The sequence below is a fragment of the Ascaphus truei genome, chromosome 4, assembly GCF_040206685.1.
Source record: "Ascaphus truei isolate aAscTru1 chromosome 4, aAscTru1.hap1, whole genome shotgun sequence".
NCBI classification, from domain to species: domain Eukaryota; kingdom Metazoa; phylum Chordata; class Amphibia; order Anura; family Ascaphidae; genus Ascaphus; species Ascaphus truei.
In genome coordinates, this window is record NC_134486.1 from 411,614,867 (window position 1) to 411,642,011 (window position 27,145).

General features: G+C 41.5%; 1 protein-coding gene across 4 annotated transcripts in view; it reads right to left on the reverse strand.

Moving 5' to 3' along the window:
- The window catches only part of DNAH8 (dynein axonemal heavy chain 8), a 1,091,167-nt gene that overhangs the window by 460,101 nt on the left and 603,921 nt on the right, over positions 1-27,145 (reverse strand). For all 4 annotated transcript variants that reach the window (XM_075598772.1, XM_075598771.1, XM_075598773.1 and 1 more), the window contains 2 exons: positions 25,128-25,262; positions 1,060-1,221 (listed from right to left, as the gene is read on the reverse strand). In XM_075598772.1, the coding sequence (XP_075454887.1) occupies positions 1,060-1,221; positions 25,128-25,262 (297 nt within the window). The remainder of the gene's footprint in view (positions 1-1,059; positions 1,222-25,127; positions 25,263-27,145) is intronic.

Here is a 27,145-nt window from a genome sequence, read left to right on the forward strand (position 1 = left end):
CAGTAGGTTAATCAATGCAATAAAACTACACTTGTACTTATTCACCACTATTCATTGTAAATTGTAGACTAATTAATCTCAACCATATACAATATTTTATAGAGTACTAATTTAAATCAGTAATCTTCCAAAAGGACTGTATTAATCCCTCTAGAATACAAACAAATAAAGAATAGTAAACAAGGGCAGTGTCCTACTTTACAACAACCGGCTAGCCATAGCTTTGATTATATAACATTGTATAAACTTAGGATACTACAAGTTACTTTTTTCTCAATTAGTAAAATAAAAACATTTATATTATCATTGCTGTGTTCCTTGAGTCATTATTTCCATCAGATTTATTTTCTTGGATAATCGCCGGCGCCTTTATTTATTTTTTTAACAGAAGGCCCACATTGCCTAATTAGGTACTTTTAATGACAGGTAACTGTAGTTGTGCAATTTCATGTTTGTGTTCTGGTAGGGGTTTAGTCTATTCATGAGCTATGATACATAAAGTAAAGTACAGTAGGTCTGAAATAGTTGCTCAGAATTAACATCTGGATATTCTATCACTCTTGTGGATATTCCTTGAAAATATTGAAGACAGAAGCAAATAATGTCTGTACAGTAGTTTCTCTGCAATGGTCTTTTTAAAATCTTTATTGCTCCTTTTACATTATTACAACTCAAGTGACTTATAAGGTTTTTATGCTTGTGATATATGTAAAAAGATTTTTTATAAATGTCCTAGGTTATTTGTATATGTTCAAATAACTTAAGAGTTTATACTCCATATTTTTCTTTTCCCATTGTGTTTTTAATGACTTCAAAATGTATTTTAACTCTAATATCCCCTTTCACGTTACTCTTATACCATCACATTCCATTTGTCTTCATGGTAATTGTTATGCATTCATGTTGGACCATATATATTCATCTTGCCTTTTGGCCTTTTATCTTTTATGCAAATAAACAACACAAAGTATATTTTGTGCCAGTGTATGAGAGAACTTATTTTATTGTTATTTTTTAATTGACTTATTGCATTAACAGTAATAATAATAACAATAGTACCTGTATTAGTTTAAGATTCCATGGTGGATGATTAACCAATCCTAATGTTTCAACCTGATTTGATACAGCCCTCTGCAGCTCAATGTACGTATTGCTATCCAATTGTATTCCAGGGAAAAGGTCATTGATAAGGCTAAGGAAAAGTGGTTCATCTTCATCAATCTGAAAAGAACAGAACCAATAAGAAATCAACACCGCTATGTAACTATGTAGCTATGTAACCCCCCTTTGGGATTATTATTTTCACTTAAGGGGTTAAGGGCCTTCAAGGGTTAACATTGTGCTTAGAAGTGTAATGCCCCTCTCCCATCACATTACAGGGATACTAGCAGAGGCCCAGCAACGTCCACCTTCTAGAAGGTGTCTAACCTCTCCCCTGGTATAGGATGACTTTGTCGAATCCAAACCACTCCCGCTATAGGTATGGTGACCAGTGATGTCAATAGTAGGTATAAATTGTGGGGGTGGAAAATTCTGGAGTCAAATCCCTGGAGGAGTCACAGAGGAGGGATCTCATTGTACATAGAGTAAGTCATGTTTACGTGTAGAGCTACAAGATGCCTAGTCACCTTTATTATTTTATAGTTAAGAAACGTACCCCTTGTAGTCAAAGCCCATAGTAATGATCAAAGGTTATTTGTCTGCCCTCAAAGAGGAGGATGCATGCTACTCCGGTGGGAATCCTTTTAATTAAAGGATTCTTGAACAACACAGGATTGGCACATACAAATTCTAAATGGGGGGTCCTTCTGATGTCTTGGGATAAGGAGGGTACTCCTCAGAGTGACGGGATATGTATCCCTGATGATGGAAGTATCCCTACACACGTGTCTTGGTGGGAAGGAGGAAAATCCAAAATGCAGGGATAGCGGATACCACGCAGAGTAAGTGCTAAGAATACCAAGTTAAGAACCTGGTGAGAGCTGTCTGGGGAAGAATACCAAGTGCAACCGTATTATTTGCCACTTATTATTGTTGGAAGAAAGATATCCTTGCATATGGATCCAAATCAATGGAACCAATAAAGCTCATGTTTGTACCAATAAAGTTCCTGGCGCCCTTCATTATACCTCATAGAATACACGCCCCCAGGCAACCTGAATGCCAGTACCCTGAGGTGATTAGAGACTCGGAGCAGCATTGTATATGACACCTCGATGTAGCACTCTTTTTTGAGCCAGGGAAAGAGTGGTTACATATATAGCACCCTGCTATAATTTCAATTCTCCCTGCATGTCAGTCCTGGTAGCTGCAGGCAGTGTAGGGATTACACCCTCACAAGGCCTCAGTACATATGAGTTAGTCACACTGTTGTGTCTATAATGTTGCTTTTTAAAAGGTTAGAGTTGGCCCTGCCTTAGTTCCAGAGACTACCAGAAGAGCATATGGTTATGGTGCAACCAAGGTGCAACATTCATTCTGCCCAGATACTGGGGCAGACTGTTGGCCCCACCCCTGAGTATAAAAAGTGGGGATCCACAATTTTAGACCAGGGAGAATCCCAACAACATCGGGGAAGACCCCATTTACCATCCAGGGAGGTCTCCAGGTTATCCTGAAGTGTAAATGGCACTTTATGGTTTTTTTTAGCATAGGGACAGTATCCCATTAATAGGGGCATCCAAGAAAGAAGGCTGAAAGTAACTTCACTACTGGAGGGAATAGTCTCCATCTGCCGAACTAGGGAGAGACCTGGGTGGGCTGCTGACAATTCCTAGACTACAGGATCTTGGTCTGTGTCAGGCAGGGCAAACGGCTCTTAAATGGGATGAGTCACTATGTGACTCATGCAAGGAGCTGGATGAATGATTTGTGCGACGCTAAAGCTGTCCTTCTCACAAGTATTGTGCCTCTTTATGAATGGATGCATATGAAGATGTTCTACATTAATAAATTCAATTGAAGAGTTCATGGAGCCTGATAACAATTATTGATACTCCCAATACAAAGCCAGCACAGATCCAGCTGCCGAGAGGATTCTAAAACCTGTCCTGTTGACAAGATCAGGTGAGCCGCTGAGCACTGACAATTTCAAATGTACAGTATGTCTCTTATTTAAAATTATTGGAATCATTTTGAAAATGGGATCTGGTGCTCTTCCTCAAGGACTAAACTTTAACACGCCTGCATGCCATTTATCCACTGAACGGATGCTTTTTGTAGTATAAATGATGGAAAGGGGATTCATTCACAGATTTTGACTAACATTCTCAGCGAGATGGCGAACAATTCTAAAAATGAACCTTAGCAAAATATCTGAAACTGAGCTACAAAAGTAAATAAATAAATACAAACAATTGTGCACTTTTGTTTTAGTAAACAATTTAACATGTGCCACTATAATTGGGATGTGATAAAAATTGGAACTTAATGGTAATGCTGCACACCAAAAAGAAATAAAGATACTTGCAGTAACCGGTGCTCCTGGTTCAGGGAAACCTGTCTATGTAATCCTATACTCAATGAAAGTAGAAGATCCAAGGCACTGTGTATTTTCCAAAGAATTTATTGTGTCGGAACAGCACGACGTTTCGACCTTCAGTGAAGTCTTTTTCAAGTGGCAGGCTAGTCACTTGAAAAAGACCTCACTGAAGGTTGAAACGTCGTGCTGTTCCGACACAATAAATTCTTTGGAAAATCCGCAGTGCCTTGGATTATCTACTTTCATAAAAATTGGAACAACATGTTATTTAAAAAATGTTACTGTATACCAAAATTCCCAGTGATCATGCCGAGAAAGAGTTGTGCTACTCCTGCTATCTAAGGGCTGTTCTATACTGCGTGTGCGTGCTACGCCGCGCGCGTGGCAGTTTGAGTTGGCTGAGGTTAGTCAGCCATTCTATAATGGTGCCGCGCGCGTGCACGGCAGGGAGCGTGGAACCGGCCGACAGGGGGGAAGATGAGGAAAATAAAGAATTTGTGCCGCTACAGCCGCTGAAATGTATGTATATGTGTGTGTGTGTGTGTGTGTGTGTGTATATGTGTATGTGTATATGAGTAAGTGTCAAGATGAATAAATAAAAAATATTTTTACTGTGCCATGTTTTTTTGTTTTTTTTAATATTACTGCTGCGGCACAGTTTATTCAAGCATTTGCCCGTTCTGTGCCGCAGCAGTAGCCTGGCGCGCGCCCGAGAGTGACGGGCGCACGCCGAAGCAGCGGAAGAGCGCCCTCCGATCGGGGCGCTCTCCCTACCGCTGCCGGGTCCGCCGGGTCCCCCGGAACCCCCTGCCGCTGTCCCGCGATCGCGGGACACCAGGGCTCCCTCGGGGAGCCCCTGGACGCGCGTGCAGGGGGCGCACGCTCCCGATGACGCGTGACCGCGCGTCTATGACGCGCGGCACGCCGAGGGGCGGCCACTAGCAAGCCGGGAGATTTCTCGGCTTGCGGTACCGACCACACTTCAATAAAGTGTGTCGGTAGTGTATGTAATACATTATTAACTCATACACACACACACACATACATACACATATACACACACACACACACAAACACACAGACCACTTGCATGTCGCTTACCGTATAGACACAAAAAGCGTGCGGCACATGCACGCACGTTCGCACAGGCACACTCTCTATAGAACAGCCAGCCCTAAGTGTCGCCGGTGTACCATTGAATTATGTAATTTTACCACAGTTTTCCAGGAGAGAAGGACTACAGTTGAATGTGATCAGAGTCAACTACATCTGTAGTTCCACCTCAATTTCCATCAATAATGATATACGGTAAGGGCAGGCAATATCACTGGTGTTTTTGTTTTCATTCTAAATAATGTACGTTTTGATTTTGAATTTTTTAAATATTATGAATAATTCTTTTTAAGAAATTCAAGTTTTGGTCGAATTTTTAATTTAAAAAAAACACACAAAAAAAAAGAAAGAAAATGAATCTTCAAAGTCCGGATTTCAAACTGCGAACGTGTTTATCCTTAATATAAACAAAGAGTTATTAGTTATACATTTCAAAGAATGGGCAAGAGGGCCTCTGCTACAACTACAAACGTTCATTTAAAGCTGCAGTTCAGTCTTTTTTTTTTTTTATTTTTTTTTTTAATTCAATAGTTTCATGTGGGCAATCTCTAATTACCTAAAGAACTGTATAGCTGCCAGTCAATTCGTTCTCCATGTATTGATCGGCGAAATTTGGCGACATCTTTAGATATAAAACAAATATACAGTATAATCACTGCGCTTAAAAATGTAAAGAGCGTGCAGCTAGTGAAGAAACTGGCCATACAAAAGTGCAAAACAGAAAGTGAATCCCTGCGCTTCTCCCAAAGGGATAGCAATAAATGGCAAATAATGCCAAGCCTGCTAACCACGTCAAGGCGTAGATACCTGCTAAAGAGACTTACCTTGACGTGGTTAGCAGGCTTGGAATTATTTGATCAAAGAATGTATACCAAAAGTCTCCTTTTTTCTGATAGGTATTTACACCATACATTTATTTATATTCCCCATTTATTGCTATCCCTTTGGGAGAAGCGCAGGGATTCACTTTCTGTTTTGACATCTTTAGCATATGGCATATGTTTTTCATCTGCTTCTGTCAGTCAGTGGAAGCTCATGAATATTCATGAGCACTCCTGCACTGACATGTGCAAGAGGGATGGCAGGGCTGAAAAGGGGGTGTGCCAGGGCTTGTGACAGGACATGAAGGGGCAGTGCCTTAGCAAATGCTTGTTAAAATAGAATACAAGAAAATTGGTCATTCAAAGTTGTTTTTTTAAAAACAGAAAATGCTAAAAGTATTTTTTCTTACTACAGAACTGATTTATTAAAAAAAACACACATGCAGGATATTGACTGAACTGCAGCTTTAAAGGCCTCAGGTTCAAAGACAAATGGGTATGTGAAACCCTGACTATGTTTAATTCCTATTTAATGTCTGCTAATATATATTTATACCATCTACATTAATGTACTTTGGAGCTGTATGAACTATATGTTTAATATCATCCATTATGATGTGTAATGTTTTATACCTTTTAATTGTTGAGCATACTAATAGTTAGCAATGATGTGCATAGTTTACATTATAGCTGTCCATTAGGAGACAATTTATACAGTTTTTCAGATGTCCTTATCATCCTACTTTACTTCATATCTAAATGTTTTAGCTATGGACATTTAAACGCTGTCACGCGACATTGATTGGCAATAGCTGTCTTCTAAGGGTGTAGTTACTGACAGCCTATATACTGTATACACAATTAAGTTACAGATGCAGCGGCCGTTATTCGAACAAATCATGGAGCCGTTTCCGGATGCACTGCTGTACTCCACGTGGCATTAACGTGGCCAATCGCCCCAGGCACACGTGTTTATCGCGGTTGCTTTGTTTGAATTTCATGGATTGTGTGCTAATAAATGCAATGAAGTGAATGAATTGTAATGTGTACAGTACTGTGCTACTGTACTAATTTCAGGTGTTTAAAAACCAGAACATTAAAATGTCATTTTATGCACTCGCCTGCACTCGCGTCTTAAGGTGGTACGGTTGGAAGAAATCCCGCGCCATGACATGGGTATTCCGAGGTATACCACGCGTGAAGTGTTCGAATAACGGCCGCAGCATCTGTATCTGCCAATCTATCCTTGAGAAAGTCACAAGTGTGACGAAACGTCGTGATGCCCTGACGCAGTGACGTGTTGTTTGGAGGCGGGACGCTAGTGCGTGAGAGTGCTCTGTTCTGTACTATCTCATTTACCGACCACGGTGTGGCTGGAACGCCGGTCTGAGTGGGTCTGGTTATCTTGCGGTGGTATCGCGGACGAGTTGGAGCCCTGTTGGGTGACGTCTGGCACCAGAGAAAATGAAAATCATCTGAAGCTTCTATGATAACAGATGAGTATCCCTCCTAGCTCTGGCAACGTGGCTTCTGTCGTCTAAGTGAGATTAGCACTTGATCCGTCCTCCAGCTTCAAGCGTCCATATACAGATAGTCTCAAATGAATGTGTTTTTACCTACTATGTGAGTGCAAGTCCTGGTGACTACTCCATGTTTTTCTTTTACGTACAGTATTATGCTATGGAGCTGGTGCCCCTTTTCTTTTTTGTTATATATATATATATATATATATATATATATATATATATATATATACAGTATATATTGTGACAAACAGCTTACTCCGGGGCTCCGCCGTCTGTACGGGACTGTTAGAACACGGTCTTTTAGGGTAGGTTAAATGACGAGGCGTCACGTGCTGTTCCTTTAAACAGGCTATGCCTGGTTTATTCAGTCCCAGGCACTGAGACTGCCACAGTGCATACAACAGAAACACAAGCAAAACAAAAACCTGCTCACCTGAGCAATAACTTAACTTAGGTTTTCCCTGACTCAGGGTTGAAGTGGCTTTTCCACTTCCAACAACAAAATAAGGAACTTTGAAGTTTTAGACAAAAAAGAGCAGAATGATTTAACCTGTTTGGGGAGAGGCTTTTCCCTTTCTGCTTCCAGCAGACGTCCTGCCTCCAGGCTCTTGGGGGAGAGGGAAGAGGAACCAGGAAATCAGTCTTAAATACCTGACTTCTAATTGGCAGGACAGGTGACAGAAATCAGGCAGCAGACAAATTCTGGTTTGGATCCCTCATCCCGCAGTTCCAGCACTTGCCAAACTGTGGGATGGAGTGCATGTATTATGAGGCTGCACTTCCAGCCTAAACAGGATAGAAACTCTTCAGTATCCTGGGAGCCCTATATATGGAATTTATTACCATCCCCTGGTTTCTGCCACATATCCTCCCCCCCAGCTCAGACCTCGAGGGATGAGCGACCATGGATATTAGGGAGTGCATCCTTGACAACCCGTCAGCATTGCCATGTTTGTGTCCTGACCTGTGTTCCACAGAAAATTTAAAGGGTTGTAGGCTTAGGAACCATCTGGTCACTCTAGCATTCTTCTCTCTGTTTTGACACATCCAGGTGAGGGGTGCATGATCTGTGATCAACCAGAATTTTCTCCCCAGCAGATAGTATTTGAGCGTCTCTACAGCCCACTTTATTGCGAGACACTCTTTCTCGACTATGGAGTAATTTTTCTCCTGGGGATTTAGTTTCCTACTTAAATAAAGGATGGGGTGCTCCTCACCTTGAGACTCCTGGGAGAGTACCGAGCCCAGCCCTACCTCAGATGCGTCGGTTTGGACTAAAAACTCTTTAGAGAAGTCAGGTGTGACCAACACTGGTTGGGCAGAGAGCTTCTTTCAGGCTTCTAAAGGCCTGTTCGGTTTCGGGGGACCACTTTACCATTAGCGGCCCTCTTGCTTTTGTGAGGTCGGTTAGTGGGGTTGCCTTAGTTGCAAAATTGGGAATAAACCTTCTATAGTAACCAATTAATCCCAAAAAGGTCCTTACTTGTTTTTTTGTAACTGGCCTTGGCCAATTTTGTATCGCCTCTACTTTGCGTGTTTGGGGTTTGAGTAAACCTCTGCCAATAGAATACCCCAGATACTTGGCCTCCTCCAGACCAATAGTGCATTTAGCGGGGTTAGCAGTTAGTCCAGCAGACCGAACTGCGTCAAGCACAGCTTGGACCTTTGGAAGGTGGGATTGCCAATCTTCACTATGGATTACCACATCATCCAGGTAGGCGGCAGCATACCGAGTATGTGGTTTTAAAATTTTATCCATCATTCTTTGGAATGTGGCGGGAGCTCCATGTAAGCCAAAAGGCAGCACCCTATACTGAAAGAGGCCGTCTGGGGTTGAGAAGGCTGTCTTTTCTTTTGCCCTTTCTGTGAGGGGAACCTGCCAGTACCCGTTTGTTAGGTCTAGGGTCATGAGATATTGGGCTTTGCCGAGTCTCTCTACCAGTTCATCAACCCTGGGAATAGGATAAGTATCACATTTTGACACAGCGTTTAGTTTACGGTAGTCATTGCAAAACCTTGTTGTACCGTCTGGCTTTGGGACTAAAACTATAGGGCTGTTCCACAAGAAAAAACAAAAAAGTGTAAAAGCGCCGAATGGGTTTTAGGTTTGAATATGGGCAATGGAACAGGAAAAAAAAAAAAAAAAAAAAAAGGTCATGTGACATGAACCAGTCCGGTGCAAGTGAGTGTTTGCTAATGTTGAAGGTGGAAAATAGATGAAGATATAATAATCAAAGTAAAATAATCACAACCCAGTGGTGAGTGCAGCTTCTGATAATAGGGAACCCCCCGTCCCTAATATGACCGTTACAACAAAAAGAAAAAAAGAAAAGAAGCGCAGACAGTGGGGGTTGTGATTAAACTAAGGTACTTTAATATAAGAACTTGTCCCAAGAAAACATACTCTGGGACAACAATGGTATCAATAGTGAATGGAAATAAAACAAATTATATATATATATATAATGCTGGTTGAAAAGATATGCAGTAACACTTGGTCAGTTTACAGGAGATTGAAAACGGGAATTGCCCGATATAAAGGTCTTAGTCCTGTAGGTAGTGCACTGCCCGGGCAGGTATTGGTGAAGAGGGGTACCCCAGGGTTGAGACAATGTAGGAAAAGCTCACCCTTTGAATCTTGCAGATCCTTGATGGTCCTGTCTTCCCTCAGATCACAAAATAAATGCTCCGGTGCACGCAGCTTGAATGTGCTGCACCTCGCGATACCACGCAGCCCTCCGGGTGTCCAGGTCTGATGTCACTTCCGGCTGTGACGCACAGACCCTTCCCGGTAGTCTCTGGGCTCCGTCTTTCAGCGCTACTTCTCCTGATGGTTGAAAATGACCATGCGGACAGCGCGGCGAGTAGTGTTAAATGCTCCTCTCAAACGCACACAATGGCAAGCAAACACTCTATTTGCTCCTCCTCCTACGCGTTTCACCAAAAGGCTTCGTCAGGGATCCCTGACGAAGCCTTTTGGTGAAACGCGTAGGAGGAGGAGCAAATAGAGTGTTTGCTTGCCATTGTGTGCGTTTGAGAGGAGCATTTAACACTACTCGCCGCGCTGTCCGCATGGTCATTTTCAACCATCAGGAGAAGTAGCGCTGAAAGACGGAGCCCAGAGACTACCGGGAAGGGTCTGTGCGTCACAGCCGGAAGTGACATCAGACCTGGACACCCGGAGGGCTGCGTGGTATCGCGAGGTGCAGCACATTCAAGCTGCGTGCACCGGAGCATTTATTTTGTGATCTGAGGGAAGACAGGACCATCAAGGATCTGCAAGATTCAAAGGGTGAGCTTTTCCTACATTGTCTCAACCCTGGGGTACCCCTCTTCACCAATACCTGCCCGGGCAGTGCACTACCTACAGGACTAAGACCTTTATATCGGGCAATTCCCGTTTTCAATCTCCTGTAAACTGACCAAGTGTTACTGCATATCTTTTCAACCAGCATTATATATATATATATAATTTGTTTTATTTCCATTCACTATTGATACCATTGTTGTCCCAGAGTATGTTTTCTTGGGACAAGTTCTTATATTAAAGTACCTTAGTTTAATCACAACCCCCACTGTCTGCGCTTCTTTTCTTTTTTTCTTTTTGTTATAGGGCTGTTCCACCCACTTTGGGATTCCTCAATTACGCCTAGTTTTAGCATTTTTTTAACCTCTAAACTTATAGCCTCTCTTTTGGCCTCTGGGATTCGGTACGGTTTAAGGTTAACTCGGACCCCCGGTTCAGAGACTAGGTCATGTTCAATTACGCTAGTTCTACCTGGCTGTGTAGAGAAGACTTCTTTGTTTCTTCTCACTAAATTCTGGACCTCTCGTTTCTGATGAACGGACAGGGTTTCAGCTATGCTAACCTCTGGGTCAGTTTCTCGATTCTCTGACTGACCTGGGGGTACTAGGGTTAACAAGACCTCTATATCTTTCCAGGGCTTAAGTAGGTTTATATGGTAAATTTGCTCAGGTTTCCTCCTACCTGGCTGTCTCACCTCATAATTTACTTCTCCCACTCTTTCCAAGACCTCATATGGCCCATGCCACTTAGCAAGGAATTTACTCTCTACGGTGGGAACCAGAACTAGTACCCTATCGCCTGGAAAAAAAATTCTGACCCTAGCACCCTTATTATACGTATTCCTCTGGGCCTCTTGAGCTTTTTCCATGTGTTCCCTCACTATAGGTAGGACTGCAGCTATGCGGTCCTGCATCTGGGCAACATGCTCTATTACACTTCTGTATGGGGTAACCTCGTGTTCCCAAGTCTCTTTGGCTATATCCCGTAAGCCCCTTGGGTGTCGGCCATACAATAGTTCAAACGGGGAGAAGCCTGTGGATGATTGGGGAACCTCCCTAATGGCAAATAACAGGTATGGTAACAAACAATCCCAGTTTTTCCCATCCTTATCGACCGCCCGGCGTAACATGCTCTTTAAGGTTTTATTGAACCGTTCCACTAAACCATCTGTTTGTGGATGATAGACTGAGGTTCTAAGATGCTTGATTTTTAGGAGTTTACATAACTCTTTTGTTACTTGGGACATAAATGGTGTTCCCTGGTCAGTTAAGATCTCTTTAGGAATTCCGACCCGGGTAAACAGAACTATTAACTCTTTTGCTATGTTTTTAGCAGAGGTGCTACGTAGGGGAACTGCCTCCGGATATCAGGTGGCATAATCTAATATTACCAATATATGCTGATGTCCCCTAGCAGACTTTATTAGTGGTCCTACTAGATCCATAGCAATCCGGTCAAATGGTACATCTATTATGGGAAGGGGTACCAATGGGCTACGATACGCTTTGAACGGGGCGGTGATCTGACATTCTGGGCATGAGGAGCAATAATTTGTAATTTCTGCCAGAACCCCAGGCCAATAGAAGCTTCGGAGAACCTTTTCTTTTGTCTTTTCCACCCCTAGGTGTCCCCCCAATGGGTGACTATGTGCGAGGTGTAATACTACATTACAGAATGTCCGTGGTACCAACAATTGTTTAGTTATAATTGATTTCCTTTTATCAACCCGATATATTAGGTCATTCTCTACCTCGAAGTAGGGGTAGGCAAGTGACCTATCTAGTTGGCCAGGAGTACTATTCTGGTCCTGTATATTCCCCCTTGCTTCCGCTAATGTGGGGTCTTCCCACTGGGCCTTCTTAAAACTTCCAGGACTGACCTCTAGGTCAGCGAAGGTCTTATCCTGTTCTGGGGTGGTAAGTGCCTGTTCAACATCTTGATTTGGGATATTCCCTACCAAGGTAGCCATGGGGAAGGGAATTTTACAGCACTCATCCTCTTTCCCCTTTTTATTTGGGCCCTCGTCAACCTCTATTTCTGAAAAAGGGAAAGGATTTGTTTCTTCTGTTACTTCGTTATGGTCCGCTATTGAACTCTGGGCGCTATTCTGAGAGGAGGACCACATTTTTAGAAAATGGGGAAAGTCGGTCCCTATTAACACATCATGTGCCAGTTTGGGTACTATACCCACTTTGAAATCTAATGAACCAAACTCTGTTTCAATAAGAACATCAACAGTGGAATATTCGTGATTATCCCCATGTATACAACAAATTGCCACTCTTTGTGAACTGTTTACCTGTTTTTTCTCAATGGGCAACAGGTATTCGGACACTAGTGTGACCATACTCCCAGAGTCAAGAAGTGCCCGAACCCTCTTACCATTTACCTTTACAAATGCCCACAGATGGTTATTCAAGGGGTCCTCTGGGTTAGGGCCCATACATTGGGACCACAGCAAATAAGGTTCAACACTGTTGCATTGCATTGGTTCAGCATTTAGTGGGCAGACTTTCGCGGTGTGGCCACTCTCATAACAATTTACACATTTAGGTACATAGTCTGTGTCCCACTTAGAGCCCTTTTTCGGCTCCCCATGTTGGCTGTTGCCCTTAGTGTGCGAGCAAATGTTGCTGGTGCTGTGTGAAGGCAGTCGTCGCTCTTCAGCCCCCCTTAACCCTGGTACCCTTTTACCGTCTCTGGAAGAGTCCTGGAACCTTGGGTAGTGGGGATGCTCCATGACTATGGGTTGCGGGTGCTCTTCTGCTGCATTGTACCTTTCTACGAGGGCCACCAGCTCGTCTGCATTGTGGGGGTCACTCTGACTGACCCAACGGCGTAGGGCAGAGGGAAGTTTCCTCAAGAACTGGTCCATGACCAACCGTTCCACGATGTGGCTTACTGAGTTGATCTCGGGTTGTAGCCACTTCCAAGCGAGGTGGATGAGGTCATACATCTGGCTTCGGGTGGCTTTATCCAACGTGAAGGACCATGCGTGGAACCTTTGGGCACGAACAGCAGTGGTTACACCGAGGCGGGCGAGGATCTCGAACTTCAATTTTGCAAAGACGTTAGCTTCGGCTGGTTCTAGATCAAAGTAAGCCTTCTGGGGTTCGCCGCTTAAGAAGGGTGCGATTAGACTGGCCCACTCAGCTTCTGGCCATCCCTCTCTCTGTGCCGTGCGTTCAAACGTGAGAAGATTGCTTTTTTGCTAACAGGAAAAAGTGCGCAAATGAGAAGATAGGTTTCAACATCATCCGAGGGCCCCATCTTTTGAAGGTAGTGGCTTGCCCTGGTCATTTTCGGGACTGGGGCTTCCTCCGCCAATGGAGTCTTATTGATAGTCTCTCTCAGGATCTCGAGTTCCTGCTGTAAGCCCTGGGCGAACCGTTGTTGCTCCTCTCTCAGCAAGCGGTTTGTCTCTTGCTGGTTTGCATTCGCCTGTTGCTGGTTTGCATTAATCTCTTGCTGGGCTATTAGCAGCTGTTGCTGGGTTGCATTCGCCTTTTGCAGGGCTGCATTCGCCTCTTGCTGGATTTCATTTGCGTCTTTCTGGGCAGCGACATTGCGTACCAGCGCACTCACCACGTCTTCCATCTTGTTTGGAGAGAAAAAAACTTTTTTTTTTTTTTGACGTTCTTTAACCCGCAGACCTTTCAGTGTTCTAAAAAGACAAAAGAAACAGCGCAAAAAACCTCATAGTGTAGTATATAAAAATTATATTGTGGTAAAACAGGTGAGTATTGCACGTACATCAATTTAAAAGTTACTAGCAGTACATGTTTTGGACATGTTACCAGTCAGCAACAGATGGTGGGTAAGGATCACTGGATAAGTCCCCTTCTCCTCTCACGTCTCGCTTGTGATGTCACTCAGGACGCCGTAATGCAGGGCAGCAGCCCTTCAGCATAGATGTAGCAGCCCGATTGGAGTACAGCTGTCTCCCGACGTGATGGCTGTGGTGGTTTGCGATGGAAGCAGGCTCTCAGTCCCTGGCTTTAAGCATGTGTCTGCATGTGTGGCATCTACCTGCAGCGTGCCTCGGGTGGTGTCATCCAGCAGCGCCGATCACTCTGCCAGCCACAGAAGCTTGAATAGCATAGGTTGCAGTAACGGAGATAGGAGCAGGCTCTCAGTCCCTGGCTTCAGGCGTGTGTGTAGCGTGCTTCGGGTGACGTCATCCAGCGGCGCCAAACACTCTGCCGACCACGGAAGCTTGGATAGCATAAAATACAATAGCGGAGATGGAACCAAGTGACAGATATAGGGTAATAACACACTGTAGGTAGTGTCAGAATGTGCCCTCTAATCCAACGCGTTTCGTACCCCAAAGGTACTTCGTCAGGGATAACGGAGGTCTAGAATAGGGCGCTTCTTATACCAAACCCTCTCCTGTGATTGGCTGTTTATTTTGAGTCCAGCCTCTCAACCAAATGAGGGAAAATTTAAAAGAATAGGACCCCTAATGCATATAACTTTATTAAGGATAGGGGATCCAATAGAATAATAACTAAAAATATAAAGAAACATATATTAATAACATGAAAATGTTAAACAACTATAAACTAGCATGAATTGGAAGACAGTAATTATAGGATACGGATATAAATGAAAAGGACAGGTTAACGCTTTCACAGAGATACAACATTATTGGGTTTATATTAGATAACCTAATTCTTTCTTAATTATAAAACTTTAAGACCAATAAAAGTATTTTAAACAATTTAAATGATTTAAAATAATTATCAAATATTTAAAAAATTTAAATACGGTTCATAATTTAATATAAAGACCAGACATCAATTTCTTCGTTTAGTCCTAACGGAGACAATGTTTGTAATTTATAGATCCAGACACTCTCTTGTTTGGAGAGCATTTTGTCTCTATCTCCTCCCCTTCTTCCTGCGGGTACGGTTTGAATACCAACATATCTAAGACAACTATCGTCACTGTTATGTTTTAGCTTAAAATGTCTGGAGACACTATGATTCTCTAATCCTAATCTTATATTCCTAGCATGCTCCAGAATTCTCACTCTAAGGTAACGTTTTGTCCGACCAACATATTGGTATCCGCATGGACATTGAAGGAGGTACACTACATGTGTTGATTTACAAGATATACAGTCTTTTATTAAAAAACTTTCTTTTGTAGTGTATGAAGAAAATTTCTTCCGTTCTAGACTAAGCATTTTACAAGATTTACATTTGCCGCAGCTGTAGTTGCCGCTAGGTCTAATTGGTAGCCAAGAAGTCTCAGATAAGGGTACAGTTGGAGGTCCAATATCACTAGGTGCTAAATAGTGTTTGAGACTTTTGGCCCTACGGTATATAAAACTAGGCTGTGGAGACAAAAAGGAACCCAGAATGGGGTCATTACACAGGATATTCCAGTTTTTCTTAAAAATATTCTGAATTTGTGTATTAACTGAGTTATACTCTGTAATAAATGGAATTTTGATTTTATCACCCTCTGTGTTCTCGTCTCTTTGTTTAGAATCTTTCTTAGAACATTTTTGTATAAGGAGGGATTCTCTATCCATTTTGCAGACCTTTTCTAGAGAATTCATTAGAAGTGCTCTGTCATATCCACGTTCTATAAATTTATTCATTAAAACAATGGATTGATTTTCAAAGTCAATTTGTTGACTACAATTGCGTTTAATTCGCATAAATTGACTGACAGGAATATTGTCTATCCAGGACCGTTTGTGGTTACTGGAAGACAATAAGAAACTGTTGGTGTCCACCTTTTTAAAGAATGTTTTTGTATTGATATTTAAACCAGTTTTGGATTCTAAATGGAGATCCAAGAAATCAATTTCTTTTGTGTGAGTCTCAGCGGTGAATTTTAGATTGAATTCATTGGAATTGAGATAAGATTTAAATTGATCTAGAATCATCTCATCCCCCTCCCAGATACATAGAACGTCATCAATATATCTCTGCCAACTAATCACATGGTTAACAAATGGATTGTTATTCCAAATGAAGAGATCTTCCCATACTCCCATGTAAATGTTGGCGTAGCTAGGGGCAAAACGTGTCCCCATAGCTGTGCCACACAACTGGATGTAGTATTGATCCATAAATAGAAAATAGTTGTGTGACAGGATATATTGAATGGCGTCTAAAATGAATTCACAGTTGAGGGGATGCAATTCCTCATCCTTTGATAACGTTTGCTTAATGGCATCAATACCTTTACTATGTGGGATACACGTATATAGTGACTGCACGTCAAATGTTGCCCATCTATAATTTTCTTTCCATATTTTGGGTTTTAATGAGTTAAGAACGGCAGTTGTATCCTTAACATAGGAGGGCAAAATCTTTACATATTTTTGCAAAAAATAGTCCACATATTGGGACAGATTTGCCGTCAGGGAGTTGATGCCTGAAATTATCGGTCTGCCAGGTGGATTTTGTAAATTTTTATGAATTTTGGGCAGATGATAATACACTGGAACTCTTGGATACTCAACATAAAGAAATTGGTATTCTCGTTTTGTAATTACTGTGGACTCAACGGCTTCATCTAATAGAGCTTTTAATTCCAATAAAAAATCATTGGTAGGATTTTTTGGGAGCTTACCATAGTAAATCGAATCGTTTAGTATTCGAAATGCCTCTGTTTCATAGTCTTGTCTGTTTTGGACAATGACTCCCCCACCCTTGTCTGCTTGTCTTATAACAATATTTTTGTTTTCTTGTAATTCTTTCACAGCTTGATGTTCTTTGAACGTTAGATTGTGTTTGATGTCTGAGACTTTAAAGTCTTTAACCATTTTAGTGAACTCATTATTCACAACATTAAAGAATGAATCAATAAAACTGCCTTTACTCTGGGCAGGATAAAACCTAGATTGAGGTTTAAAATTGGTATGTTGGCATAGAGTCTCAATTTTATCCTCATTAACTGATATCTGATCAATTTCCAAATTAGGTTGATCAATACCCAGCTTGTTCTTTATAAAGTGTCTTTTTAACGTCAAGTTTCTAGTAAATTTGTGCAGGTCAGTAAATAGTTGAAATCCATTAGGCCCGCTGGATTGCGAAAATTTAAGGCCTTTATTTAAGACTTGCTCTTGATGAGAAGACAAGACAACTGAGGATAAATTGAATATGCCAGTGGATAGGTTATTATTTTTTATTGTTAAATCTAACGTGATTCCCTTCTTTGCTTGGGATTTATACCCTCCCCTTGTCCCTCTTCGGGTGAATGATGTCTTTTCTGACATCGTGTTATCCCTTGATGTTGTTTCTCCTTTTCCGTTTTCCCTCCCTCTGTCGGCCCCAAGTACCGAGACTTGAGAGCCTCCAGAAAAAGGGAACGTGGAGGGGATTGACGATCAGAGTCTAATCTTGGGGGTGAAAACAGAGGCATTTCGAATACTAAACGATTCGATTTACTATGGTAAGCTCCCAAAAAATCCTACCAATGATTTTTTATTGGAATTAAAAGCTCTATTAGATGAAGCCGTTGAGTCCACAGTAATTACAAAACGAGAATACCAATTTCTTTATGTTGAGTATCCAAGAGTTCCAGTGTATTATCATCTGCCCAAAATTCATAAAAATTTACAAAATCCACCTGGCAGACCGATAATTTCAGGCATCAACTCCCTGACGGCAAATCTGTCCCAATATGTGGACTATTTTTTGCAAAAATATGTAAAGATTTTGCCCTCCTATGTTAAGGATACAACTGCCGTTCTTAACTCATTAAAACCCAAAATATGGAAAGAAAATTATAGATGGGCAACATTTGACGTGCAGTCACTATATACGTGTATCCCACATAGTAAAGGTATTGATGCCATTAAGCAAACGTTATCAAAGGATGAGGAATTGCATCCCCTCAACTGTGAATTCATTTTAGACGCCATTCAATATATCCTGTCACACAACTATTTTCTATTTATGGATCAATACTACATCCAGTTGTGTGGCACAGCTATGGGGACACGTTTTGCCCCTAGCTACGCCAACATTTACATGGGAGTATGGGAAGATCTCTTCATTTGGAATAACAATCCATTTGTTAACCATGTGATTAGTTGGCAGAGATATATTGATGACGTTCTATGTATCTGGGAGGGGGATGAGATGATTCTAGATCAATTTAAATCTTATCTCAATTCCAATGAATTCAATCTAAAATTCACCGCTGAGACTCACACAAAAGAAATTGATTTCTTGGATCTCCATTTAGAATCCAAAACTGGTTTAAATATCAATACAAAAACATTCTTTAAAAAGGTGGACACCAACAGTTTCTTATTGTCTTCCAGTAACCACAAACGGTCCTGGATAGACAATATTCCTGTCAGTCAATTTATGCGAATTAAACGCAATTGTAGTCAACAAATTGACTTTGAAAATCAATCCATTGTTTTAATGAATAAATTTATAGAACGTGGATATGACAGAGCACTTCTAATGAATTCTCTAGAAAAGGTCTGCAAAATGGATAGAGAATCCCTCCTTATACAAAAATGTTCTAAGAAAGATTCTAAACAAAGAGACGAGAACACAGAGGGTGATAAAATCAAAATTCCATTTATTACAGAGTATAACTCAGTTAATACACAAATTCAGAATATTTTTAAGAAAAACTGGAATATCCTGTGTAATGACCCCATTCTGGGTTCCTTTTTGTCTCCACAGCCTAGTTTTATATACCGTAGGGCCAAAAGCCTCAAACACTATTTAGCACCTAGTGATATTGGACCTCCAACTGTACCCTTATCTGAGACTTCTTGGCTACCAATTAGACCTAGCGGCAACTACAGCTGCGGCAAATGTAAATCTTGTAAAATGCTTAGTCTAGAACGGAAGAAATTTTCTTCATACACTACAAAAGAAAGTTTTTTAATAAAAGACTGTATATCTTGTAAATCAACACATGTAGTGTACCTCCTTCAATGTCCATGCGGATACCAATATGTTGGTCGGACAAAACGTTACCTTAGAGTGAGAATTCTGGAGCATGCTAGGAATATAAGATTAGGATTAGAGAATCATAGTGTCTCCAGACATTTTAAGCTAAAACATAACAGTGACGATAGTTGTCTTAGATATGTTGGTATTCAAACCGTACCCGCAGGAAGAAGGGGAGGAGATAGAGACAAAATGCTCTCCAAACAAGAGAGTGTCTGGATCTATAAATTACAAACATTGTCTCCGTTAGGACTAAACGAAGAAATTGATGTCTGGTCTTTATATTAAATTATGAACCGTATTTAAATTTTTTAAATATTTGATAATTATTTTAAATCATTTAAATTGTTTAAAATACTTTTATTGGTCTTAAAGTTTTATAATTAAGAAAGAATTAGGTTATCTAATATAAACCCAATAATGTTGTATCTCTGTGAAAGCGTTAACCTGTCCTTTTCATTTATATCCGTATCCTATAATTACTGTCTTCCAATTCATGCTAGTTTATAGTTGTTTAACATTTTCATGTTATTAATATATGTTTCTTTATATTTTTAGTTATTATTCTATTGGATCCCCTATCCTTAATAAAGTTATATGCATTAGGGGTCCTATTCTTTTAAATTTTCCCTCATTTGGTTGAGAGGCTGGACTCAAAATAAACAGCCAATCACAGGAGAGGGTTTGGTATAAGAAGCGCCCTATTCTAGACCTCCGTTATCCCTGACGAAGTACCTTTGGGGTACGAAACGCGTTGGATTAGAGGGCACATTCTGACACTACCTACAGTGTGTTATTACCCTATATCTGTCACTTGGTTCCATCTCCGCTATTGTATTTTATGCTATCCAAGCTTCCGTGGTCGGCAGAGTGTTTGGCGCCGCTGGATGACGTCACCCGAAGCGCGCTACACACACGCCTGAAGCCAGGGACTGAGAGCCTGCTCCTATCTCCGTTACTGCAACCTATGCTATTCAAGCTTCTGTGGCTGGCAGAGTGATCGGCGCTGCTGGATGACACCACCCGAGGCACGCTGCAGGTAGATGCCACACATGCAGACACATGCTTGAAGCCAGGGACTGAGAGCCTGCTTCCATCGCAAACCACCACAGCCAACACGTCGGGAGACAGCTGTACTCCAATCGGGCTGCTACATCTATGCTGAAGGGCTGCTGCCCTGCATTACGGCGTCCTGAGTGACATCACAAGCGAGACGTGAGAGGAGAAGGGGACTTATCCAGTGATCCTTACCCACCATCTGTTGCTGACTGGTAACATGTCCAAAACATGTACTGCTAGTAACTTTTAAATTGATGTACGTGCAATACTCACCTGTTTTACCACAATATAATTTTTATATACTACACTATGAGGTTTTTTGCGCTGTTTCTTTTGTCTTTGTATCTTTAGCCTTGGTCTTGGAGCCATTCCACGAATATAGCAGCATATCCTCACCATTAAAGTAACAGGTTTATATTTTTATTTTATATTATATAATATATCACTGTATTCACATTATAACACTGAATCACGATTATTAGAGCGCAGTTCACCCTTTGTTTCTTTCAGTGTTCTGCCCGCATTCTCCACCATATGTGACAAACGGCTTACTCCGGGGCTCCGCCGTCTGTCCGGGACTGTTAGAACACGGTCTTTTAGGGTAGGTTAAATGACGCGGCGTCACGTGCTGTTCCTTTAAACAGGCTATGCCTGGTTTATTCAGTCCCAGGCACTGAAACTGCCACAGTGCATACAACAGAAACACAAGCAAAACAAAAACCTGCTCACCTGAGCAATAACTTAACTTAGGTTTTCCCTGACTCAGGGTTGAAGTGGCTTTTCCACTTCCAACAACAAAATAAGGAACTTTGCAGTTTTAGACAAAAAAGAGCAGAATGATTTAACCTGTTTGGGGAGAGGCTTTTCCCCTCTCTGCTTCCAGCAGACTTCCTGCCTCCAGGCTCTTGGGGGAGAGGGAATAGGAACCAGGAAATCAGTCTTAAATACCTGACTTCTAATTAGCAGAACAGGTGACAGAAATCAGGCAGCAGACAAACTCTGGTTTGGATCCCTCATCCCGCAGTTCCAGCACTTGCCAAACTGTGGGATGGAGTGCATGTATTATGAGGCTGCACTTCCAGCCTAAACAGGATAGAAACTGTTCAGTATCCTGGGAGCCCTATATATGGAATTTATTACCATTCCCTGGTTTCTGTCACAATATATATATATATATATATATATATATATATATATATATACACACATATATATATATATATACACATATATATATATACACACAATATATATATATATATATATATATATATATATATATATATATATATATATATACATGTAGAGGTATCAGTAACCTGTTAGTCGAGCTTCAATAATCAAAAAATAAATAGACGATACCGTTCTGTGGCTAACTAAATGCTTTTATTTGTGCGAGCTTTCGAGATACACTGATAAATGCCCAGGGGGCTGCTACTACATAGGTGAGACGGGGCAGGGGCTAAACAAGAGAATGAACCTGCATCGCCACAGCATCACACGCGGAACAAGAGACGGTCCTGTCGGCGAACATTTCTCTGACTCTGGCCATAAGATGAACGATCTGAGGGTTCCCATACTCAAAGGTAATCTTAAAACACCGAAAGAGAGACGGTTGCATGAATACAAATTTATGCAACTGTTCAGGACACCTAGCGGTGGCCTTAACAGAGATCGAAATTTTATGAGTCATTACTGACACAAGTGAACTCTCTTTCCATTAGCGCTAAAGGCCATGTCTGTACATACTGTGCTATATGTATGGACACACAGCTGTCTCTTACACATGCATATACTCCTTGTTTTTCCATCCCTATACACCAATAGGGACCACATAGTATCTACACACACTTTCAGTTATGCTACAATCTCTCACATTTCCACACCTACCCACACCATTAATATTAACTCCCACTGCACACACACCTTTTGTAAAGCACTGTATACACTGTGGGCTCTCAGTTCATTTATATTCACACAGATACACACACACACTGTTACATCACTAACTTTCAGGAACCATTTAACACCTCTAGCCATAAATCACATCCACACACGGGGGAGGGACAAGCACAGATAACATTCCAAGAGATACTGTTTTTAAGTATACCCTTTGCTTGCTTCCTTCATTGTAACATCGCCGGAAGAAGAGATCAGTGTATCTCGAAAGCTCGCACAAATAAAAGCATTTCGTTAGCCACAGAACGGTATTGTCTATTTATTTTTTGATTATATATATATATTGATAAAAAGAAAAAAGACCCTCTTTGAGATAATGAAGCACCTCAGACTAGATAAAGTAAGGGATAAAGTTTGCAGCTAGTATTTTAATCAAAAGGTATAGTACTTTGTTTTAAAAAAAAATTATACTGTTTTTGGGACAGCCACATAAAGTAGTGCAACAAAACTGCACACACTGCAGGAGATGTAAGTCTAACATCAACTAAAATAAGGTGATGTAAATATAGTGGAATTCTGACCTAAAACCACACTGTTTTCACATATGATAGAAAATAATTGTCATGTTCTACACGTTCTTTCGTTCAAGCACTAAAAGTGAAATTAAAATATATTTGTGTTCTATTCAAGTAACAAAGGGCCAAGGAGCAATTTCTGAAGCTATCAACATAAGGCAAAGAATAATAAATTAAACTCAGACTCTCTTACAAATAATACCTGTGTAACAGCATAGATGGCCCACTAAGAGAGTCTCCACAATATGCTTCACCTTCACTGCTACGGTCCGGTCCCTGTGTGGACAGGGTTAACATCAGGAAGAAACAGATAACTTCAAAGACCTGGAGGTCATCCCCTTCTCCACTACCCCCACATCTCGGAAACTGTTTGCTGCTCAGCTGATATCACTTCACCTCAGACTCTCTTACACCTGAGTCACAGCAAAGGCTGCAGACAAAGGGTGTCAGACGTTTGCTGCCATTTCCTGATGTTACAGCTGCTTCCTTATTGGTCTTGGAAAAAATATTTCAGATGTATATTTAAGCATTTTCATCGTCACACATTCCTGCTCTCACAGATCTATCTCCGCATAATCCAATTTACTGCTTCTCCAACACCAACTCCCTCACACATTCATACAAAGATAAAGGATAAACTAACTTACACTAAACAGTGATAAAGTCCGTGGTCCAAAATGCTGTTGGACTCCTGCTTAAAGTTCTTGTCTCATCCCCGTCCAGAGGTCTAAAGCAGGGATCCTCAGGCAAGTGACAGGACTGAGCTGGATGAAGTCTTCTTGTGGTCTCAACTACGCGTTTCGTAAAAAAAATCCTTCCTCAGGAGTCTAACAGCATTTTGGACCAAGGACTTTATCACTGTTTAGTGTAAGTTATTTTATCCTTTATCTTTGTTATTAACTGTTTTTTGGAATAAAGCTGTTACTCCTGACATCATCTCCTCCTCCATCTTCCACTGAGTGACTATACTATGTCGAGCAAGACTGAGCAATCCATCAGAAGCTCACCATCCAGTGTTTTGATGTGAGGACACTCACATATGCCCATGTGAGTGATTTAGTTATTATTTTTTATCAATCAACTACCCCCATTATCCCCCATTGGAATTTGTTCCCACTGTTTCCATTTCCTATTTCCTGAGGTATTATTGGACAAAACTGGTAATAGGAGTACCAGAAAGTATTGGCATACTTTATCCACAAGGGCACGTGCAGACGCCCGTGACACCCACATTTATCCATATAACCTGGAGGAAAGATTTGACGACCTGGGGCTGTGAATATAAGAGAGACCAGATCAGAGTCAGCAATACTCTGCAACAGATGTGACTGCCACTCACATTTGGCCGTGTGAGTGTTTGTTTATATATTAGCATGAGCATTATTCAACCCCATCACCCTTATTAATTCTATGATAGATCAATAAGAGACATCTAACACAGTGTTTCATGATTTTTATTATTTTCTCCACATGTGCGCTCGCTGTTTTCTTGTGTGTACCTACTTTCTGAGGATCCAGAGAAGGTCCTCTTCCAGCTGAGCAGCAGCGACAGTTTGGGCCAGTATATTTTCTCAAATACTTTCGGCCTCTCACTATCGTTCACTTTAGTCCTGCATGATTGTGAATTTCACTTCATCACATCATTCACCATCCGACAGAGGCAGCGCCCCAGTATTTCCACTTCCCTCACACATTACCTGCTCTCAAAGCTCTATCTCCGCACAATCCCACTTTCTTCTTCTCAAACACCAACTTCCTCACACATTACCTGCTCTCACAGGTCTACCTCCACACACTCCCACTTACTGCTTCCCCAACACCAACTTCCTCACACAATACCTGTTCTCACAGGTCTACCTCCACACACTCCCACTTACTGCTTCCCCAACACCAACTTCCTCACACATTACCTGCTCTCACAGGTCAACCTCTGCACAATCCCATTTACTGCTTCCCAAACACCAACTCCTTCACACATTATCTGCTCTCACAGCTCTACCTCTGCACAATCCTGCTTACTTCTTCCCCAACGCCAACTCCTTCACACAATGCTTGCTCTCAAAGATCTACCTCCACACAATACCACTTACTTCTTCCACAACGCTAACTCCTTCACACATTACCTGCTCTCACAGCTCAAGCTCTGCACAATCCCACTTACTTCTTCACCAACGCCAACTACTTCAAATAGCACACAGCTATCCGAAACATGGCAACTTCTTACCCCCTGTAACTTGTATCCATATACCAGTCTTTATAGATTGTAGCTCCTTGTGGACCTACTATAACAATGTATGTTAGTGTTTGATATTTTATTGTTTTTGTCCTTCAACGCTATTGTAGTGTGCTACGGAATATGTTGGCATGTTTTAAATAAATGATAATAATAATAATAAATAATTACCAGTTTTGAGAGGTTCATATCTCTTAAGCCTCTCATGACAATACTTAATTCACTTTCATCAGGTCTCGCTCTTTTCTGTGCACCCAGTGTCCTCAAAACAGACAGAATATTTCTCAAGCCAAAATCATAATGAACCTAAAAAAACAAGAGGGATTTTACAAAGCAGTTGTAAATGTTAATGTGTTAAAAATGGCAAATCCAATAAGTAATGGCTTTAAATGCTTGTAAATAAATGTTTCAAATCTATAAATATATACCAGCACTCCTTAGTAATCTATAATGGGCTAGGTGCACTAGGGGAAAATTCAATAAAAAAACTGACTGATAGGTCTACATTCAAAAGAGAAAATATGGAGGTAGATGGTCAGTAAGTCCCTAAGATTACGTGCACTCAATAGTTCACAATAAGTAATACGGTAAAGCAAATTAGTTTGTCACGTATATATAATGAGCTAAACAATACAAATGAATAGTGCCCCAAAAATAACAGAAAGGATACTGTAAATGACTTAAAACAGCTTTATTATGTATTAGATAAAATTAATAGCAGTAAGAGATCATCTGAGTTAAGCATGGCTGCTGTGATAAATCTATTAGAATAATGGCTGCGAATATGGGTAGGTGCCAAGTGGTGTCAAGTATTGACAAATAGTTCACTACCCTAGTACTATAGTATAGGCGATAGTTAGCTCAATATCAAATGCTGCAATGTGGATTGTTGTCTAGGTGTTAATGGTAATGCAATATAGTATTGCACATTATCCACACGAGGATACAAAGTAACACATATATAGTTCTATAAAGTACACTTAAAGTACACTTAGATCAATCACAGCTCCTGAAGGTACAATAGAAGTCTAAAAATTTTCCAGCAATAAAACAGAGATTTAGGGCTCGATGCAGTAAGCCCCGATAAAATCTTTTCGGCAAGTGTGGCGGGTAGGCCTTTTTTTGGCGATTTGCCCTCGCAGTATTCAGTAAGGGCCGAATCCTTCCGATCCCTGCCGAATCACTGCGAAAGCAAAGCTGCCGATAAGCCTGTGCCGATACAGCCTGGCGCCCGATAAGCCTTCCGATACGCCTTTTGTGCCGATAGGTGTTTGCAGCAGAGAGAGACAAGCCGCTCTCTCAGCGCAAACATCGGCAAAAAATTAAGTATTTTTAAACAACTTTTACTGATAGTGTACATGTGCAGGGGGTCTCCGGAGCTGAACCGCATTGATTTCAGGTCCGGGAACCCCCTGCTCCCCGAGATACAGGCCCCTTTATGAGGTGCCGGTATCTCTCTGCATTTAAAGGTCCCGATCACGTGACCGCGGCATGTAAACCAAGCAGAGGGATACCGGCACCCCATAAAGGGGCCTGTATCTCGGGAAGCAGGGGGTCCCCAGACCTAAAACCAAAGCGGTTCAGCTCCGGATACCCTCTGCACATCTACACTATCAGTAAAACACACATATCAATAAAGACTCGTTCCTTACCTTTGCGGGTATCTGCTACGGTAGCGAAGCAGCATGAATATTTATTTAATAATACTGTACTGTGAGCAGGGAGTCCCCCGAGCTGAACCGCATCACTTTGTGGACCAGGGACCCCCTGCTTCCCGAGTTACAGGCCCCGGAATGTGTCATCGGGTGGCAGTGTCGCCACCATCTTTATAGCGTCCCATTCACGACGTGCCCGCTATAAATATGGCGGCGACACTGTAACCGATGCCCCAAACCGGGGCCTGTAACTCGGGAAGCAGGGGGTCTCTGAGCCACAAATTGATGCGGTTCAGCTCAGGGGGCCCGCTGCTCCCGCACAATAGTATTAAAAATACATAAATGCTGCTTCATTACCATAGCGGATAGCCGCTAAGGCAATGAAGGGGTTAAGGGAGAATTGCATGTTTATTGGGGACATTTGCCCCCAATAAACATTGCAATAAACAACATACACCCCCCGTATATTTAAAATACATAAACAACAATAAATAAATTAAATACATATAGTACTCACCACCCATGTCCGGCTGC